The sequence below is a fragment of the Bombina bombina genome, chromosome 5, assembly GCF_027579735.1.
Source record: "Bombina bombina isolate aBomBom1 chromosome 5, aBomBom1.pri, whole genome shotgun sequence".
Lineage (NCBI taxonomy): Eukaryota > Metazoa > Chordata > Amphibia > Anura > Bombinatoridae > Bombina > Bombina bombina.
In genome coordinates, this window is record NC_069503.1 from 357,579,658 (window position 1) to 357,599,847 (window position 20,190).

The 20,190-nt window shown below is 41.7% G+C and overlaps 1 protein-coding gene across 5 annotated transcripts in view; it reads right to left on the reverse strand.

Moving 5' to 3' along the window:
• OSBPL3 (oxysterol binding protein like 3) overlaps nt 1-20,190 on the reverse strand; it is a 580,670-nt gene that overhangs the window by 191,234 nt on the left and 369,246 nt on the right. For all 5 annotated transcript variants that reach the window (XM_053714156.1, XM_053714152.1, XM_053714153.1 and 2 more), the window contains 4 exons: nt 16,582-16,698; nt 15,737-15,790; nt 5,899-6,012; nt 3,547-3,711 (listed from right to left, as the gene is read on the reverse strand). In XM_053714156.1, coding sequence (XP_053570131.1) covers nt 3,547-3,711; nt 5,899-6,012; nt 15,737-15,790; nt 16,582-16,698 — 450 coding nt within the window. The remainder of the gene's footprint in view (nt 1-3,546; nt 3,712-5,898; nt 6,013-15,736; nt 15,791-16,581; nt 16,699-20,190) is intronic.

Sequence of the window (20,190 nt, forward strand, 5' to 3'; positions counted from 1 at the left end):
AATGAAGAGTTCGGCAGGTGGTTAAAACCTTTGATTTCCTGACCTCCGTCAGAAATATTTTCATGTCCACCGAATCTATCAGAGTTCCCAGGAATGGAACTCTTGTAAGAGGGATAAGTGAACTCTTTTTTACGTTCACCTTCCACCCGTGAGATCTTAGAAAAGCCAACACAATGTCCGTGTGAGATTTGGCTAGTTGGTAAGTTGACTCCTGAATTAAGATATCGTCCAGATAAGGTGCCACTGCTATGTCCCGCGGCCTTAGAACCCCCAGAAGGGACCCTAGCACCTTTGTGAAAATTCTGGGAGCTGTGGCCAACCCGAAGGGAAGAGCCACAAACTGGTAATGCTTGTCCAGAAAGGCGAACCTGAGGAACTGGTGATGATCTTTGTGGATAGGGATGTGTAGATACGCATCCTTTAAGTCCACGGTGGTCATATATTGACCCTCCTGGATCATTGGTAAAATAGTCAGAATGGTCTCCATCTTGAAGGATGGGACTCTGAGGAATTTGTTTAGGATCTTGAGAACAAAAATTGGTCTGAAGGTTCCCTCTTTTTTGGGAACCACAAACAGATTGGAGTAAAACCCCTGCCCCTGTTCTGTTTTCGGAACAGGGCAGATTACTCCCATGGTATATAGGTCTTCTACACAGCCTAAGAACGCCTCTCTTTTTGTCTGGTTTACAGACAATTGAGAAAGATGGAATCTCCCCCTTGGAGGAGAATCTTTGAAATCTAGAAGATACCCCTGGGTTACGATTTCTAAAATCCAGGAGTCCTGAACATCTCTTGCCCAAGCCTGAGCAAAGAGAAAATCTGCCCCCTACTAGATCCGGTCCCAGATCGGGGGCTACCCCTTCATGCTGTCTTGGTGGCCGCAGTGGGCTTCTTGGCCTGTTTACCTTTGTTCCAAGTCTGGTTAGGTCTCCAGACTGACTTGGATTGAGCAAAATTCCCCTCTTGTTTTGCAGCAGGGGAAGAGGTAGAGGGACCACCTTTGAAGTTTCGAAAAGAACGAAAATTATTTTGTTTGGTCGTCATCTTATTTGTCTTATCCTGAGGAAGGGCATGGCCTTTTCTTCCAGTGATGTCTGAAATGATCTCTTTCAGTTCAGGCCCGAATAGGGTCTTACCTTTGAAAGGGATGGCTAAAAGCTTAGATTTTGACACATCAGCAGACCAGGACTTAAGCCATATCGCTCTACGCGCTAAAATGGCAAAACCAGAATTATTTGCCGCTAATTTCGCCAGTTGAAAAGAGCCATCTGTAATGAAAGAATTAGCTAGCTTGAGAGCCCTAATTCTATCCAGAATATCATCTAATGGGGTCTCAACCTGAAGAGCCTCCTCCAGAGCCTCGAACCAAAAAGCAGCTGCAGTAGTTACAGGAACAATGCACGCTATAGGTTGCAGAAGAAAACCCTGATGAATAAATATTTTCTTTAGGAGACCCTCTAATTTTTTATCCATAGGATCTTTGAAAGCACAGCTGTCCTCAATAGGTATAGTTGTACGCTTAGCCAGGGTAGAAATAGCTCCCTCCACCTTAGGGACCGTCTGCCACGAATCCCACATGGTGTCTGATATGGGAAACATTTTCTTAAAAGTAGGAGGGGGAGAGAACAGAATACCTGGTCTATCCCACTCCTTAGTAACAATGTTCCGAAATCCTCATAGGGACTGGAAAAACATCAGTGTAGAAAGGAACCTCTAGATATCTGTCCATTTTACACAATTTCTCTGGAACTACAATAGGGTCACAATCATCCAGAGTCGCTAAAACCTCCCTGAGCAACAAGCGGAGGTGTTCTAGTTTAAATTTAAAAGCCGTCATATCTGAGTCTGTCTGAGGGAACATCTTTCCTGAATCAGAAATCTCTCCCTCAGACAGCAAATCCCTCACCCCCAACTCAGAACATTGTGAGGGTACATCGGATATGGCTAATAAAGCGTCAGAGGGCTCAGCATTTACTCTCACACCAGACCTATTGTGCTTCCCCTGCAACCCAGGCAGCTTAGATAAAACCTCTGTGAGGGTAATATTCATAACTGCGGCCATATCTTGCAGGGTGAAAGAATTAGACGCACTAGAAGTACTTGGCGTCGCTTGTGCGGGCGTTAATGGTTGTGACACTTGGGGAGAATTAGATGGCATAACCTGATTCCCTTCTGACTGAGAATCATCCTGCGACATACTTTTATTAGCTAAAATATGTTCTTTGCAATTTATTGACCTTTCACTGCATGAGGGACACATTCTAAGTGGGGGTTCCACAATGGCTTCTAAACACATTGAACATTGGCTTTCCTCAATGTCAGACATGTTGAACAGGCTAGTAATAACCACAAACAAGCTTGAAAACACTTTATTTAGTGAAAAAATAATCTTAAAAAACGGTACTGCGCCTTTAAGAGAAAAAAAAGCATACGCGTTCTGCAAAACTGCTTTAAAATACACCAATCGTTTCAAATTTTTGATATAAGATTCAATTTATGCAGTTAAATTTGCCCCACAAGAAAAAAACACTTAACCCTTTATTGTGAAAACCGGATAGTTAATAAGGCCTAAATCCGGAAAAAACACCCCCTGCCCTCAGGGATTGGGAAAATGGGGTTAAAGCTTCGATTTGGCCCAACATTACCACAAGGGCCCTCCGGAGTTGGAGCTTTCTGCTTGCTTTATAAATACAAGTGCGCATCTGAGGCGAGAAAATAGGCCCCACCCATCTCACTCAATGTTTTGTCAGCCTAAATGAACCGCACCAGAGCGGTTCCAAACTAGCCATGTGGGTTCTAAGACCCAAAAAAGAAGCCAAGTGTACCCTCAATAAAGTCTCCAAAAAACGTTATTGTCCAAAAAAACGTTAACAGCACTCCCAGTTCACAAAACGTTTTTTATTAGCCCCTTATGCAAGCTTAGTAATACCCTTCTATATCTCTTAGGATTACTGCTTACCCTTACCCTCATGGGGATACTGTCAGCCTTTCTGAAATACCACAGTCTCTCCAGAAAAAACTGACTTAACATACCTCACTGCTATATAGCATGAAAATGTTCCTCACACTGAAGTTTCTTGTACCCCTCAGCCCTTCTGTGGGAACTGCTCTGGATCTTAGTGACAAATGCTAAGATCATCAGCCTCCAGGCAGAAGTCTTCATCCATCTGCTGCCTGGGAGTAAATAGTACACACCGGTACCATTTAAAATAAAAAAACTCTTGCTTGAAGAAAATAAAAACTAACATTTTATCACCTCTTTCACTTTACCCTTCCTAGTACTTAGAGTAGGCAAAGAGAATGACTGGGGGTGGAGCTATATAGACAGCTCTGCTGTGGTGCTCTTTGCCACTTCCTGTTAGCAGGAGGATAATATCCCACAAGTAAAGGATGAATCAGTGGACTTGTCGTACCTTATAGAAGAAAGATAGTTTTCAACTGAACATGTGAAAAGTCAAGTGATGATTATTTTCCAGCTAAAAATTTAACACATCCAGGTATACCGCTGCTATATACCAAGTGCACAAACACATATTGCTAGGTTACCTGTGGAGTGGATTCAAATGCACTGTTAGAAGATTCCGTTGTAGAGATCATTGGGAAAAACTGTGTATTTAGATCATTAGGAAAAACTGATATTTCATTCTGTCGATAAAGCCTGTGATCTCGCAACATTGTCACCCATTCTTCAAAAACTTCGGGAGATTTTGCCTGCAGCACACAATATGCATTAGTTTGCACAAAATGTATTTTGGTACAATGTATACTGAAATTAATTAGTACAATTTAATCTTATCTTTGCACTAAAGATAAACCATTAGCAGTAATCATTTTTACGACATTCATCTACCACAAAGCAAAAACGCTACCTGTATATTCTTATGCTCAAAATTGTTATCTAAAAATAAAACTGCACCAATTAAGAACTGATGTATGAACAACCTACTAAACATTTAAGTGGAGTCAGGAACAATGACGGAAACTTTCTTTATTCTTTAATACATTCAGGAGTAATTGCTCTCCTTTCAAGGTTCAGCATAAAGGTCTATTTGTATTTCACTCAGTACATTTAAAAGTATTCTTGTTTTACAAGTCAGTAAGAACAGAACACCAGTGTCTTTAAATAGAATATCTATTCAAACGAGTTAACTAATCAGTGTAATATGAAATGAGCATAGTAGTCCGTCAATTGTCCTAAAAGATTAATGTTTAATAAACCTTAAAGGGGCAATGTACTCAAACATTTTCTTGCTGAAAATTATTTTCTGCATTAAATTATTAAATGGGGCATTCTCGTGTAAAAATGACATGCTCTAATTCATTACAACATTTAATCTTTGCACTATTGAGGTTCCAACTGTGATTAACAACAGCAAAGGGCTTAAACACATAGTTAAAGTCCAGGTCAAAACAGCAAGCGCTGCAGCTGTCAAGCTACACACTGCCTGTAATTGGTGATACTGTTGCTTTCAACTGGCTGTTTCATAATGCAGCCGACAAAAGGTGACTTTAACTTTGTGTTTAAGCCTTATTTAAGGGTTAATACATATAGTTGGAAAAGCAATAGTGCAAAAAATTGCATGCTCTAACAAATTAAAGCATGCCATTTTTGCACTAGAACATTGCTTTAAGGAAAAACTGAATGCGTTCACATAAAGACAGCAAGGTAAGTCCTGCAGCTCTAAGTTGTTGCAGGACCTGAGGTCAGATTTAAAGTCTTATCAGGGCATGTACCTGAGAGAGGGGCTGCAGGGCCAAAGGTTGCATGTGAAATCCTATATGGGCATGTACCTGAGAGAGGGGCTGCAGGGCCAAAGGTTGCATGTGAAATCCTATGTGGGCATGTACCTGAGAGAGGGGCTGCAGGGCCAAAGGTTGCATGTGAAATCCTATATGGGCATGTACCTGAGAGAGGGGCTGCAGGGCCAAAGGTTGCATGTGAAATCCTATGTGGGCATGTACCTGAGAGAGGGGCTGCAGGGCCAAAGGTTGCATGTGAAATCCTATATGGGCATGTACCTGAGAGAGGGGCTGCAGGGCCAAAGGTTGCATGTGAAATCCTATATGGGCATGTACCTGAGAGAGGGGCTGCAGGGCCAAAGGTTGCATGTGAAATCCTATATGGGCATGTACCTGAGAGAGGGGCTGCAGGGCCAAAGGTTGCATGTGAAATCCTATGTGGGCATGTACCTGAGAGAGGGGCTGCAGGGCCAAAGGTTGCATGTGAAATCCTATATGGGCATGTACCAGAGAGGGGCTGCAGGGCCAAAGGTTGCATGTGAAATCCTATGTGGGCATGTACCTGATAGAGGGGCTGCAGGGCCAAAGGTTGCATGTGAAATCCTATATGGGCATGTACCTGAGAGAGGGGCTGCAGGGCCAAAGGTTGCATGTGAAATCCTATATGGGCATGTACCTGAGAGAGGGGCTGCAGGGCCAAAGGTTGCATGTGAAATCCTATATGGGTATGTACCTGAGAGAGGGGCTGCAGGGCCAAAGGTTGCATGTGAAATCCTATGTGGGCATGTACCTGATAGAGGGGCTGCAGGGCCAAAGGTTGCATGGTAAATCCTATGTGGGCATGTACATGATAGAGGGGCTGCAGGGCCAAAGGTTGCATGGTAAATCCTATGTGGGCATGTACCTGAGAGAGGGGCTGCAGGGCCAAAGGTTGCATGGTAAATCCTATGTGGGCATGTACATGATAGAGGGGCTGCAGGGCCAAAGGTTGCATGGTAAATACTATGTGGGCATGTACATGATAAAGGGGCTAATCACAGCCATGCCTAATACTTCCAGATCAGTCTCTAGTCACTCACTATTATAGCACTATGGAATCCTCATATTTAGCTGTTATAAATGTTGTATTCTATTGTCCACATCCCAATGACATATTACCTTGAGATGGTAAATATTTTCTTCTGTATCAAGATCTATACATTTTGTCGATTTCTTCACTGACATTACAGAAAGGCCAACATCAATGCACCCATGTAGCTTTCCTTTCTCCAGCTTAAAAAACAAACAAAAAACAAGATTATAAAATTATTTCGAATGCAACAAATATTATGAAGAAGAAAACAAGGGGCACCTCATAGTGTATTTCTGTAATGAATAATTAACAAAATAGTGGTTTAAAAATCAGTCCACTTCATTTGCGCCTTATTCTTTATAGGTGCCCATGCAACTGTGACTGATTTTCATTACAGAAATACACTATGAGACGCCCCTTGTTTTCTTCTTCATTTACAGAGTGTTTTCTTCATCTGGGTGTCTAAGTGGAGCTGCCTGTTTTCTATTTGTTTAGTCCTACCATTGCTACCAGTTCGGACAACACATTATTGTATCCTTTTTGTTTTGTCAAGTTCTTCATTTTTCAAGGATTTTGAACTTTCACTTTTATTTACACCTCAAACTTTGTTGGACATTGTATCAATTCATTCATTCTTGTTTTATGTTGAATTTACACATTGTTGCATAATTATTGTTATTTAAATGGCTTGTGTGCCCCCTTAGGGGTATCCATTGTAGATTCCCTTTACTTTCTTTCAACATAAATATTTTACCTATAACATGTTTAAAAAGCTACTATGTAATGTAGTAACATTTTTATCACAATTTAAAGGGTCAGTAAAGTAAAAAATAAACTCCTGAAATAGATAGTATTCAATTTTAGACAACTTTCCAATTTACTTGTATTATCAAATTTGATTTGTTTTCTTGGTATCCTTTGTTGAAAAGCATACTTGGGTAGCCTCAGGTGTAGCAATGCACTACTGAGAGCTAGCTGCCGATTGGTGGCTGCACATACATGCCTCCTGTTATTGGCTCACTCAGTGTGATCAGCTACCTCCCAGTAGTGCATTACTGCTCCTTCAACAAAGAATACCAAGAGAATGAAGCAAAATTCACAATAGAAGTAAATTGGAAAGTTGTTTATACGTATGTGCTCCATTTGAATCATGAAAGAAAAATGTTTGGTTTCACACCAAAAAAAAAAAAGAATGATCAGAGATAGGGCGTTAGTTTATGCTAAAGACAGACGCACTCAACATCAATCCAATTTCAATTCACAAGTATCCCAACCAAGAGACAGAATATTCAGCATGCATCGGTTTGAGCGGCTATTTTCATATCAGTTAAATATTTGTATTTTTATCTGGAACATAGAATACACATAATTCTAGACTGGTTACAGGCTGCATTATTATTTCTTGATAACAAATTGTTTCCTTATTCTATAATTTATCAAATATTCTACTCTCTATTCAGTATTTTATCACACTTTGGTCTTATTATCACCATAGCAATTACAGATTGCTAATCAGTCTCACACAATGAACACATTAATACTTTTCTTGCTTGTGCATGAAGAAAGCTGTTTATAAGGCAGGATTTTTAATAAAACAACATAACCATAGAGTGCATTGCCTAACATGTCAGAATTGTGTTTTATTATTTATGAACAACAACAATCTGTTCTGCATTTGAGCACAAAGCCAGCTTGAAATAATAGACATTAAGCAATTTATTATGAAAACAACTCAGCAATATCAGTCAGCTTTTTAGATGGAAATTTAATTTAAAGGGATGGTAAAGTGAAAATTAAACTTTTATGATTCAGATAGCAATTTAAAAAAAAAAACTTCCAATATACTTATATTATCAAATCTGCTTTGTTCTCTTGTTATCCTTGGTTGAAAATCAAATCTAGGTAGACTAAGGAGCAGCAATGCACAACAGGGTTAATTGGTGGTTACACATATATGCCTCTTGTCACTGGCTCATTGAATGTGCTCAGTAATACAAGTTATATTTTAATTTCTGTGCATGGTTAAAGCACAAACACATATGTAGGGGAAATCATTCACATAGATAACTGATCCAAAGACGGCCCATTGTATAAAGATTATTATTATACTATGCAGAGATGGACTTAAGAGGGAGCATGCAAAGATTTTCAAATCCTTCTGGCACTGAAATTGAGGTTTTATTTAAAGGGACAGTAAAGTCAAAATTAAACTTTCACGATTGAGATAGAGCATGGCATTTTAAATAACCAATTTGCTTCTATCATAATATTTGCTTTGTTCACTTGATATCCTTTGTTGAATAGCAAAACTAGTTAAACAAATAGGAGGTTAGGATTGTACACTGTACACTGTGGCAGCAGTATATGCAATAATGTAAAACATCACTATAAACAATGTTGCAAACCCTGGTACCAGATGGCTAGAGACACATGCACTCTCTTGAACTCACCAAAGATTACTCAAACAATGGATACCAAGAGAACTAAGCAAAATTGCTAACAGAAGTAAATTGGAAAGTTGTTTAAAATGGCATGCTCTGTCCAATTCATTTTGACTTTACTGTCCCTTTAATGAGCCCAAAACACTAAAATAATTTAAGCATCCAAACTATTCTAAAGTATAATAAACCTCCAGAGACCGTCATGTCAGATACAAGAGTTAGAGTACAGTGATAACCTGTAATTCGTTAAATTGGTTGTTGTTGGTTCAATGGAAATTTGAAAAAGAAAAAAAAAAAATTATGCTTACCTGATAATTTAATTTCCATCTGTGGGAGGAGAGTCCACGGCTACATTCATTACTTGTGGGAATTAAGAACCTCGCCACCAGGAGGAGGCAAAGACATCCCAGCCAAAGGCTTAAATACCTCCCCCACTCCCCTCATCCCCCAGTCATTCAAGGGAACAAGGAACAGTAGGAGAAATATCAGGGTATAAACGGTGCCAGAAGAACAAAAATAAATTTAGGTCTGCCCACCGGAGAAACGGGCGGGAGCCGTGGACTCTCCTCCCAAAGATGGAAATAAAATGATCAGGTAAGCATAATTTATGTTTTACATTTTATTGGGAGGAGAGTCCACGGCTTCATTCATTACTTGTGGGAAACAAATACCCAAGCTCTAGAGGACACTGAATGAAAAAAACAGGAGGGCAAAAGGAGGCGGACCTTAATCGGAGGGCATAACAGCCTGCAAAACCTTTCTCCCAAAAGCCGCTTCCGCCGAAGCAAAGACATCAAATTTGTAAAATTAAGCAAAATTATGTAAGGAGGACCAAGTAGCCGCCTTACAAATCTGCTCCATAGAAGCCTCATTCTTAAAGGCCCATGAAAAAGCCACAGCCCTAGTTAAGTGAGCCGTAATCCTCTGAGGAGGCTTATGTCCCGCTGTCTCACAGGCCAAGCGAATAATGCTCCTCAAACAAAAAGATAGGGTAGTGGAAGAGGCCCTCTGCCCCTTGCACTTCCCAGAGTACACCTCAAATAAAGATGAAGTCTGTCTGAATTCCTTCGTGGCCTGAAGATAGAACTTCAAGGCTTGAACCACATCCAAATTATGAAGTAACCTTTCCTTTGAAGAAGAAGGGTTAGGACACAAGGAAGGAACCACTATCTTCTGATTGATGTTACAATACAACACCATCTTGGGAAGAAATCCCAACCCAGTGTGAAGAACAGCCTTATCAGCATGAAAAACCAGGTAAGGAGGCTCACATTGCATGGCTGCCAACTCAGAAACTCTGCGTGCCGATGCAATAGCCAATAGGAATAGAACCTTCCAGGAAAGAATTTTAATGTCAAGTGAATGCATAGGCTCAAACCAAGTCCTCTGCAAAATCTTAAGTACCAAGTTTAAGCTCCAAGGGGGAGCGGAATTTCTAAAGACAGGCCTGATCCTAGACAGAGCCGGGAAACAAAGGACTGATTATCAGGAAGCTCCACAAGCTTCTTGTGTAACAGTACAGATAAAGCCGAAATCTGTCCCTTTTCCAACCCATCCTGGAGGAAGGACAGGATCCTGGATATCCTAACCTTATGCCAGGGATATCCACGTTCCTCACACCAGGACAAGTAGGTCCTCCACACCTTATGATAGATGTGACGAGTGACAGGTTTCCTGGCTTGAATGAGAGTATCAATCACTTTCTCAGGATAACCTCTCTTGGCTAGGACTATGGTTCAATCTCCACGTAGTCAGTCTAAGAGAATCGAGATTTTGATGTAGAAAGAGACCCTGAATCAGCAGATTTCTGTGACAAGGTAACCTCCATGGAGGAGACAATGACATCCCCACCAGATCCGCAAACCACATCCTCTGCATCCACGACGGAGCAATCAGAATAGCTGAAGCTTGTTGATGCGGGCCACTACTCGAGGTAGAAGTGGCAACTGTGGAAATATATAGACTAGGTTTAACTCCTAAGGCACCACTAAGGCATCTATCAGCTCTGTTTGGGGATCCCTGGACCGCGATCCAAATCTAGGTAGTTTGAAGTTGAGTCTGGACACCATAAGATATATCTCTGGTGTCCCCCATCTGATGCAGATCTCCGCAAACACCTTGGCATGGAGAGACCATTCCCCCAGATGAAATGATTGTCTGCTGAGAAAATCCGCTTCCCAGTTGTCCACACCTGGAATGTGGATAGCTGATAGCGAACAGTTGTGAGTCTCCACCCATTCCAGAATCCGAGATACTTCCCCCATGGCTAGGGAGCGTCTCGTTCCCCCCTGATGGTTGATGAAAGCAACCAAGGTAATGTTGTCCGGCTGGAATCTGATGAATCGGAACAACCCCAGAATGGGCCAAGCCCTCAGAGTGTTGAAGATAGCTTGAAGTTCCAGAATATTGATCGGGAGAAGTGACTCCTCTGGAGTCCACCTGCCCTGTGCCTTCCTGGCACCCTAAACAGCTCCCCAACCTGACAGACTTGCGTCCGTGTTCACAAACTCCCAGGATGGTCTCAAGAAGGATGTCCCCTGGGACAGTTGGACCGGACAGATCCACCAAGAGAGGAATTCCCTAGTTTGGTTGTCCAGAGAGATCTGTTGGGATAGGTCTGAGTGATCGCAATTCCATTGTCTCAACATGCACAACTAAAGAGGTCTGAGATGGAACCTGGCGAATGGAATGACATCTATTCTGGATACCATGAGTCCAATCACCTCCATACAGATGGCCTTGAGGAGGTCTGAAGGGCAAGACAGTTGGACACAATCTTGCAACATCTCTGATCTGTCAGGAATATCTTCATTGACATGGAATCTATTATTGTACCCAGGAATTCCACTCTGTTGCTGGGAACCAGGGAACTCTTTACTACATTTATCTTCCATCCATGGGATCGAAGGAGAAGAAGAAAAGCCCTCGAATGGTCTTCTACGAGACTGTAGGGCGGAGCCTGGATCAGGAAGTCGTCCAGATAAAGTGCCACTGCAATACTTCTGGCTCTCACCACTGCGAGCAGCGCTCCCAGAACCTTCGTAAAGACTCTTGAGGCAGTCGCCAGGCTGAACGGTAGGGCCACAAACTCGTAGTGTTGGTCCAGAAATGCAAATCTTAGGAACCTGAAGTGATCCTTGTGGATTGGCATGTGAAGGTAAGCATCCTTTAAATCTATTATAGTCATGAACTGTCCCTCTTGAACTAGGGGCAGAATAGACCTGATCGTCTCCATCTTGAATGATGGGACAGACAGAAACTTGTTTAGGCACTTTAGGTCTAGAATCTGATGAAACATACCCTCCTTCTTTGGGACCACGAAAAGATTAGAATAATACCCCAGACCTCTTTCTGCCAGAGGTACTGGTACGATTACTCAGAGAGAGGAGAGGTCACTTATGCACTCTAGAAAGGCATCTCTCTTCTCCGGTCTTGATGATAGGTTTGACAGGAGGAATCTGCCCCTGGGAGGATGAGTCTTGAACCCTATCCTGTAACCCTGGGCATGACCTCCAGAACCCAAGGGTCATAAATGTCTCTCCATCCAGGCCTCCGCAAAAAGAGATAGTCTGCCCCCTATGCAATCCAGAGACTGATTGGGGCCGCCACTCCATGCCGATGTTATCTCGGCGGGCTTCTTGCTCTGCTTGTCTTTGCTCCAAGATTGAGCTGGTTTCCAAGATCCCTTGGACTGCTCGGGTTTTGCAGCAGGTTGCTGGCATTGGGACTTCTCTGAACGAAAGGGATGAAAAGTAGACCCCTTAGGTTTATTCTTCTTATCCTGCGGTAGGAAAGCACCCTTGCTTCCCGTGACAGTGGATATAATAGAGTCCAGGCTCAGACCAAAAAGAACTTTCCCCTGAAACGGAAGGGATAGTAATCTAGACTTGGAAGTCATGTCAGCAGACCATGACTTTAACCACAGAGCCCTACGGGCTAGAACAGAAAAAACTGATGTCTTGGCATTCAGGTGAATAATCTGCATATTTGCTTTACAGATGAATGAATTAGCTACCCTTATTAAGGCCTTAAAAAATGAACCCGTGAGCTGAAACACCTTTCTCAAAATGGATTCCATTTTTTTATCCATGGGCTCCTTGAACCTAGAGCTATCTTCGAACGGGATAGTTGTGCGTTTAGCGAGCTTGGAAATAGCACCATACGCCTTAGGGATGGCCCCCCACAGCTCAAAGTTGAGAGTCCGGAACGGGGAACAGTTTTTAAAAGAAGTAGAGGGAGAAAAAGGACGAGCCAAGTTTCTCCCATTCATTCTTAATAATATCAGCCATCTTAACGGGGCCCGGGAAGGTCTGAGGCACCACCCTGACCTTGTTAACCCTATCTAGCTTAGGGATTGAAGGTTCCTCCGGGAGTTTCGGTTCCGAAACCTCTAACGTAGCAAGCACCTCTTTCAACAGCCGGAGGTCTAGATGTTGCCAATTCCGATCCCAGAAAGAGCGTCCTCTGAAGAGTTGGAGTCGTCTTCATCAGCAGATAATCTATCAGAGACATCCAGCAGAGTAGATGACCCCTGGGACGGATAGCTATGTTTCACCTTTTGCTTGCGCTTAGCAGGGCATGGTAAGGCATTGAAGGCCGCAGAGACTGGCATTTGTAACTGTTCAACGAAATCTGGCAGCCAAAGGGCCCCTCCCGTGGGAGGATTAGTAGTGCCCTGGGGAGCTGCATGTGTAATCGGAGATGAATGTAGGTAACGCACCTCGCAGGACGGAGAACCCTCAGAGGTGGATGGCTCAGTTGGACTAAATATCTTATTCTTTTTAGATATTGCAATTTTATCAAAGCATGTGGAACATAGTTGAGCAGGCGGATCCACCGGAACCTCCTCACAATAAACACAGGTATTAGATTTGATTAAAGAGGGAGTACCCTCTAACATATCAGAGTCCTCCATAGCTTGTGCTTTTATTACGGACTAGATAGAAATTAAATGGCACCTTTATACCGCAATGGCCGGGGCACTCACCACCTGCTATGTCCCGGACCACCGAAAAAATGCTTTGTCTCCTGCAACCGCCCCTACACTAACGAGAAAACACGCCAAAAAAGGCAGCGTTGATATCTCTCTAAGGAAACCTGACTGTTCACACATTGACAGAGCCTTATCCCACACATGTTGCAGCATTAAACACAATAAAAAATATTATGCATAAATCCCCCCCTGTTCAATAATCCCCTTTCTGAGGATATTAACCCTTGATTCTATACAGATAAAAGGAGACACACTGTGACCCTGTCTTCTTGCGTTATCAAATGTATATAAATGAAACAATCAATCCAGAATCTATGCCGTGAAACAGGAACACGGCCTTTCAAGTGTGACAGGGTAGGAGCATCGCTCCTGACATGGACTTGAGTGCAGAAAGCAGGCAGCGAAACTTGTCAACGCTGATTGCTTATGAATCTGTTACTCTAAATCGGGATGATTTCACAGAAAGACTCTCCCTGCATCTCCGGACTCTAACTTTCATCCAAGCTCTCACTGAGAGACTGACAGGACTACTTAAAACTCCAGTCCCATTCCGAAGAGTACTACCCTCCATTAGAGACTACTCCGAATCTTTCAACACTTCTTTGCCAATCTCCTGTGATGAAAGGCAAAGAATGACTGGGGGATGAGGGGAGTGGGGGAGGTATTTAAGCCTTTGGCTGGGGTGTCTTTGCCTCCTCCTGGCGGCAAGGTTCTTAATTCCCAAAAGTAATGAATGAAGTCATGGACTCTCCTCCCATTAAGATGGAAGGGGACATGTTACTTACTTTATTTTATGCATCAGAAAGAGGTATAAGATGAATATAGGTATTTGATTTTTTTTTTTTTAAATATAGATTCAGAAGAAAAAAAAAAATATTTCCCATAAATATGTTGTGAACATATATCAAAAGCAAAATAGCCACAATGATTTAACATAAATGCAATAATAAGTTTAACATGTTTAAATGGTGCTTAATTGTATGCTCTGTAGACTTTTTTGAGTTTTGCCCCTTAATCCACGCACCCTCATTTTGAATGGGAAATTTAGATGTTATTAAATTATTGGTTTTGAGTTAAACCTTTGTAGTATATGCAGCGGTTAAGGTGCATAGTTTAATGTTACATCTACATTAATAGGACAGTCAACACCAGAATTTTTGTTGTTTAAAAAGATAGATAATCCCTTTATTACCCATTCCCCAGTTTTTTGCAAAACCAACACTGTTACATTAATACACTTTTTACTTCTGTGACTAACTTGTATCTAAGCATCTTCTGACCGCCCCTAATCACATGACTTTTAGTTATTTTGCATATAGTTGCATTTTAGCCAATTAGTGCAGTGTCTGCCACTAGTCACGGGCGTGATCACAATACTATCTATATGGCCTACATGAGCTTGCTCTCCCCTGCTATGAAAAGTAAATAAAATAGAGGCGGCCTTCAAGGGCTTAGAAATTATCATATGTGCCTCCCTAGGTTTGCTTTCAACTAGAATACCAAGAGAACAAAGTAAAATTGTTGATAAAAGTAAATTGGAAAGTTGTTTAAAATTACATGCCCTATTTGAAAAATGAAACTTTTATTTGGACTTGACTGTCCCTTTAAGAGAAACCTTCAATACACTTTTTTTTGCCAATTCCACTTTTCACTATCAAAATAAGGCCAAATGTATTTATAGCCACCTCTCCCCGTGCCATCAGATATAGCTGTTTTTTTTTTTACTCTTCTGCAAACGTTTAAGTTAAATATCAAACTTAACATCAGACCTAAGGGAGACAGAACACTCAAAAGCTTGTCTTTTTTTTTATTTATTTTTATTTTTTTATTATTAACATAGAAGAAAATATAGGCTTATTTAGATAGAGCTTCTTACATAATCCTCAGAAATAGAAAAGATAGACATGCAATATTTAGTACTACAGGACATATCTACTGGTCTTTCTAATTAAGTTGGTCACATATCACAAAAATAACAGACGTGAAAGGTGACCAGGCTCATATCATAACTGAAGCAGGTCACATTTGAGAAAGAAGTCCATTGACTCAAAATTTGTTAATCCTTCTCCTATAAATGTCATAGATTAAGCCTAATGTTGAGAACAGGAATGAACAATTAAGTAGAAACAATAGAGGGTACTGAGAAGAAAAGATAAACCATTTAACTAAATAATAAATTCACTGTTATACAGCATATCCCATAAACCACAATGACCTCATAAGAGATGCATCAGCCACTATCAGTTTATGTGAAGCACATTTATTATTGAGTGGTATCCAAGTAATTTGTGAATAGAGTAACTGCACTCTGTTTAACCCAGTACAACATCTAAAAGCTTGTATTTTTAATATAAAATGTTAGTCCAGTTAAAGGTATCACTACGTACTGCAATACTTATTGTTTCTATTTTTGCATTTAAATGACCAAAATTATATGGCTTCTCAAATATACATAAATATGGTCATGGTAAGTTGAATGAATACACTTACCTCAGTCTGGCCCTTGGCATACTTCAAAATTCCTTTGTCCAAGTAGAAATACCTCTGTATAAAGACATTTGAAAGATATCCAATAAGTATGGTCTTACTTAAAAAAAAAAAACTAATAAACATTGTATTTGCTTTAGCCAGTGAATCATAATCCATTAGCATTTGATAGAATTTTAGATTACAGGTTTGGAAGCTTTATAAACTCCATGAGAGCGGATACCCAAGAAGATTTTTATTTCACTAAAATTTTACTTGGTTCTTTTCAATGTTCTAATTTAATTTTTTATGAAAAAATCAGATATTTATGCTGTAACAAACATTTTAGTCGTCAGGGGTGTAGATTCCAATCTTGTTACTAAACACATCTGATAACAATTTTTTTGCTGATGTTGAACACACAAATAAGTACCAAGATGTACTTTAAAATTGGGAAATACTGGAATCAGTTAGAAATGCTGGAATCTATGCATTCCCTAATCAGGTGAAATATATTTCCTATTTCCGACAAGGCAAATGGCAGTAAAAAAATCTGAAGTGACTGTTTATTTTCTGGAAAAGAACAAAGCAGACATTTTTAAAAACAAAACAAACAAAACTGAAACACTAAAAATATTATATGTTTTAAACATATTTAAGACCTGTTATTTGTGCATTTTCATGAATATTTATATAGTGAATAAATCACACATCATATCTGAATATCAATTGGTTTTCATATGTGGGGCAATTTGTTCCAGAATAAAGAAAAGAATGGCTTATGAGATAAACTTGATTTTTGTAGTATTCTTATGTTGAAAACCAGGACATGGATTTGATGTAACATTATAGATTCCTCTGACACCCACCTTATGCCAACCTTTCAGAGGCCATTTTCTTTTCTTCAGCAAGAAGCCCTCATGTCTCTGTGGCTCCTGTATAAAGTTGGTGCTTCCCCGCAAACCTTCTACAATTTCCCAGCTGTCCTGTTTGAATGAAAGAAGAAGTTTTAAGTGGAGAAAACATTTCCTCAGGTATTCACAGTTTATCAAAGAAAACAAATACAATACAAACTAGGCCTCTGTTAGAACAGAAAGGTTATGGAATATATATATATATATATATATATATATATATATATATATATATATATATATATACACACACACACTAGTCCTAAAGCCCGTGTACACGGGTCATTTTTTGCAGTACAGCGGTCCCACCCCTTGCTCTCTCTCCCTCTCTTTTGCTCTCTCTCTCCCCATCTCTCTTTTGTTGTCTCTCTCCCCATCTCTCTTTTGCGCACTCTCCCCCCTCTCTTTTGCGCACTCTCCCCCCTCTCTTTTGCGCACTCTCCCCCCTCTCTTTTGCGCACTCTCCCCCCTCTCTTTTGCGCACTCTCCCCCCTCTCTTTTGCGCACTCTCCCCCCTCTCTTTTGCGCACTCTCCCCCCTCTCTTTTGCGCACTCTCCCCCCTCTCTTTTGCGCACTCTCCCCCCTCTCTTTTGCGCACTCTCCCCCCTCTCTTTTGCGCACTCTCCCCCCTCTCTTTTGCGCACTCTCCCCCCTCTCTTTTGCTGTATCTCTCCCCATCTCTCTTTTGCCGTCTCTCTCCCCATCTCTCTTTTGTTGTCTCTCTCCCCATCTCTCTTTTGCTGTCTCTCTCCCCATCTCTCTTTTGCTGTCTCTCTCCCCATCTCTCTTTTGTTGTCTCTCTCCCCATCTCTCTTTTGCTGTCTCTCTCCCCATCTCTCTTTTGCTGTCTCTCTCCCCATCTCTCTTTTGTTGTCTCTCTCCCCATCTCTCTTTTTGCTCGCTCTCTCCCCATCTCTCTTTTGCTCGCTCTCTCCCCCATCTCTTTTGCGCTCTCTCCCCCATCTCTTTTGCTGTCTCTCTCCCCCTCTCTCTTTTGCTGTCTCTCTCCCCCTCTCTCTTTTGCTGTCTCTCTCCCCCTCTCTCTTTTGCTGTCTCTCTCCCCATCTCTTTTTTGTTGTCTCTCTCCCCCCTCTCTTTTGCTCTCTCCCCTCTCTCTTTTGCACACTCTCCCCCCTCTATTTTGCGCACTCTTCCCCCTCTCTTTTGCACTCTCTCCCCCCTCTCTTTTGCGCACTCTCCCCCCCCTCTTTTGCGCACTCTCCCCCCTCTCTTTTGCTGTATCTCTCCCCATCTCTCTTTTGCCGTCTCTCTCCCCATCTCTCTTTTGTTGTCTCTCTCCCCATCTCTCTTTTGCTGTCTCTCTCCCCATCTCTCTTTTGCTGTCTCTCTCCCCATCTCTCTTTTGTTGTCTCTCTCCCCATCTCTCTTTTGCTGTCTCTCTCCCCATCTCTCTTTTGCTGTCTCTCTCCCCATCTCTCTTTTGTTGTCTCTCTCCCCATCTCTCTTTTTGCTCGCTCTCTCCCCATCTCTCTTTTGCTCGCTCTCTCCCCCATCTCTTTTGCGCTCTCTCCCCCATCTCTTTTGCTGTCTCTCTCCCCCTCTCTCTTTTGCTGTCTCTCTCCCCCTCTCTCTTTTGCTGTCTCTCTCCCCATCTCTTTTTTGTTGTCTCTCTCCCCCCTCTCTTTTGCTCTCTCCCCTCTCTCTTTTGCACACTCTCCCCCCTCTATTTTGCGCACTCTTCCCCCTCTCTTTTGCACTCTCTCCCCTCTCTCTTTTGCGCACTCTCCCCCTCTCTTTTGCGCACTCTTCCCCCTCTCTTTTGCGCACTCTTCCCCCTCTCTTTTGCGCACTCTTCCCCCTCTCTTTTGCGCACTCTTCCCCCTCTCTTTTGCACACTCTTCCCCCTCTCTTTTGCTGTCTCTCTCCCCCCTCTCTTTTGCTGTCTCTCTCCCCCCTCTCTCTTTTGTTGTCTCTCTCCCCCCTCTCTCTTTTGTTGTCTCTCTCCCCCCTCTCTCTCTTTTGTTGTCTCTCTCCCCCCTCTCTCTTTTGTTGTCTCTCTCCCCCCTTTCTCTTTTGCTGTCTCTCTCCCCCTCTTTCTTTTGCTGTCTCTCTCCCCCCTCTCTCTTTTGCTGTTTCTCTCCACCTCTCTCTATTCCCCCTCTTCTGCTCTCAGTCTCTCTATCCCAATCTTTAGAGCTCTCTGTCTCGGGCCGGCATCTGGCCACGCTCGGCCCGCCCTTGTCACACCCGGCCCCGCCCATGCCCCACCCGGCCCCGTCCCGTCCGACCACGCCCACTCGGCACCCGTCCGGCCACGCCCACTCCACCACTCGACACACCAGGTCAGTTGGAAGGCCAAGTGTGTTTGTCCTCGCCCGCAGTCTCTACTGTGCATGACAGCTTCGGACAAACACACTTGGCCTTTTATTATATAGGATATATATATATATATATATATATATATATATATATACACACACATAAATACATACACACACACACACAGGGCTTAAAATTTCCAGTGGTGCACTAGTCCCGGATGACTTGAAAATTGCAGTGGACGACTTAGACATTTGACTTTTTCCTATCTTTAACATTGAGAAGACTAGTAACTTTTTCCCTCTGGGTGAGTAGTTTTTAACCCCTGACTAGTAAACCATAGTGATATTTTTCAAACTATATCTATATATTTTTTTCTATCTATCTATCTATCTATCTATCTATCTATCTAGATACACTGTATGTGTGTATATATATATATATATATATATATATATATATATTTTTTTTTCTAAATGATGGCAAAAAAAAAGAGTTTTTTACATTTATTTAATGGTATTTTTAAGTCCAGACCCCCTACACACAACAAAACAAGCAAATTCTGCAGTGAGCTTCTATGCACATGGACCCAATTGTTTGCATAGGTGCACTACATTAGGTAACATCAGGTGTATTCCTCAGCAAAATCCCAAAATTGTCAGTCAGCAAGTATAATATTTTTAATATAAAATAGAAACTTAATTGGAATGGCAAATAAATATAATAAATGTATATTTCAGTAATCAGAGCTAGGTTTACGGTTGTGTGACGTGCAGCTGATGCACCATAGGCTCGAAAACCAAAGGCTATTCCCTTTATAATTATGTCTGTGGCCTTTCCAAGATGGTGGCTATTATAAATGTTTGATAGTGTACAAACTGCTGCTTATATTGAGCAAGTCTATTAAAACAACGCTGTGATCTCATTCAAATGCAAAAAGCCATTCGCTTAGTATTACATGGATCTCTGTGGTAGTTCTGGTTCTGTGGTTAGTCACTGCTGAAGTGTCACGAAAAATAAACTAGCCAGAATGAAGCTTGAGGTTTAAATAATTCAGTTTATTATTCAGTAGCTTTAAATATTAAACAACACACACAAACTGTGGCTTTCAAAGGGGGTTAATTACTACTCTGATGTGACAGCTACGAGGGGTGAAATCTCAGCTCTGCATTTAACTGCCGTAACAGCAGAATCCCTGATCCCCGTGTTACTGGGATAAAGGGGTTAAATTACATGCTCCAACCTTGGGGGCGAGCAAAGAGGGTCACTTGGGGATTTAGCAC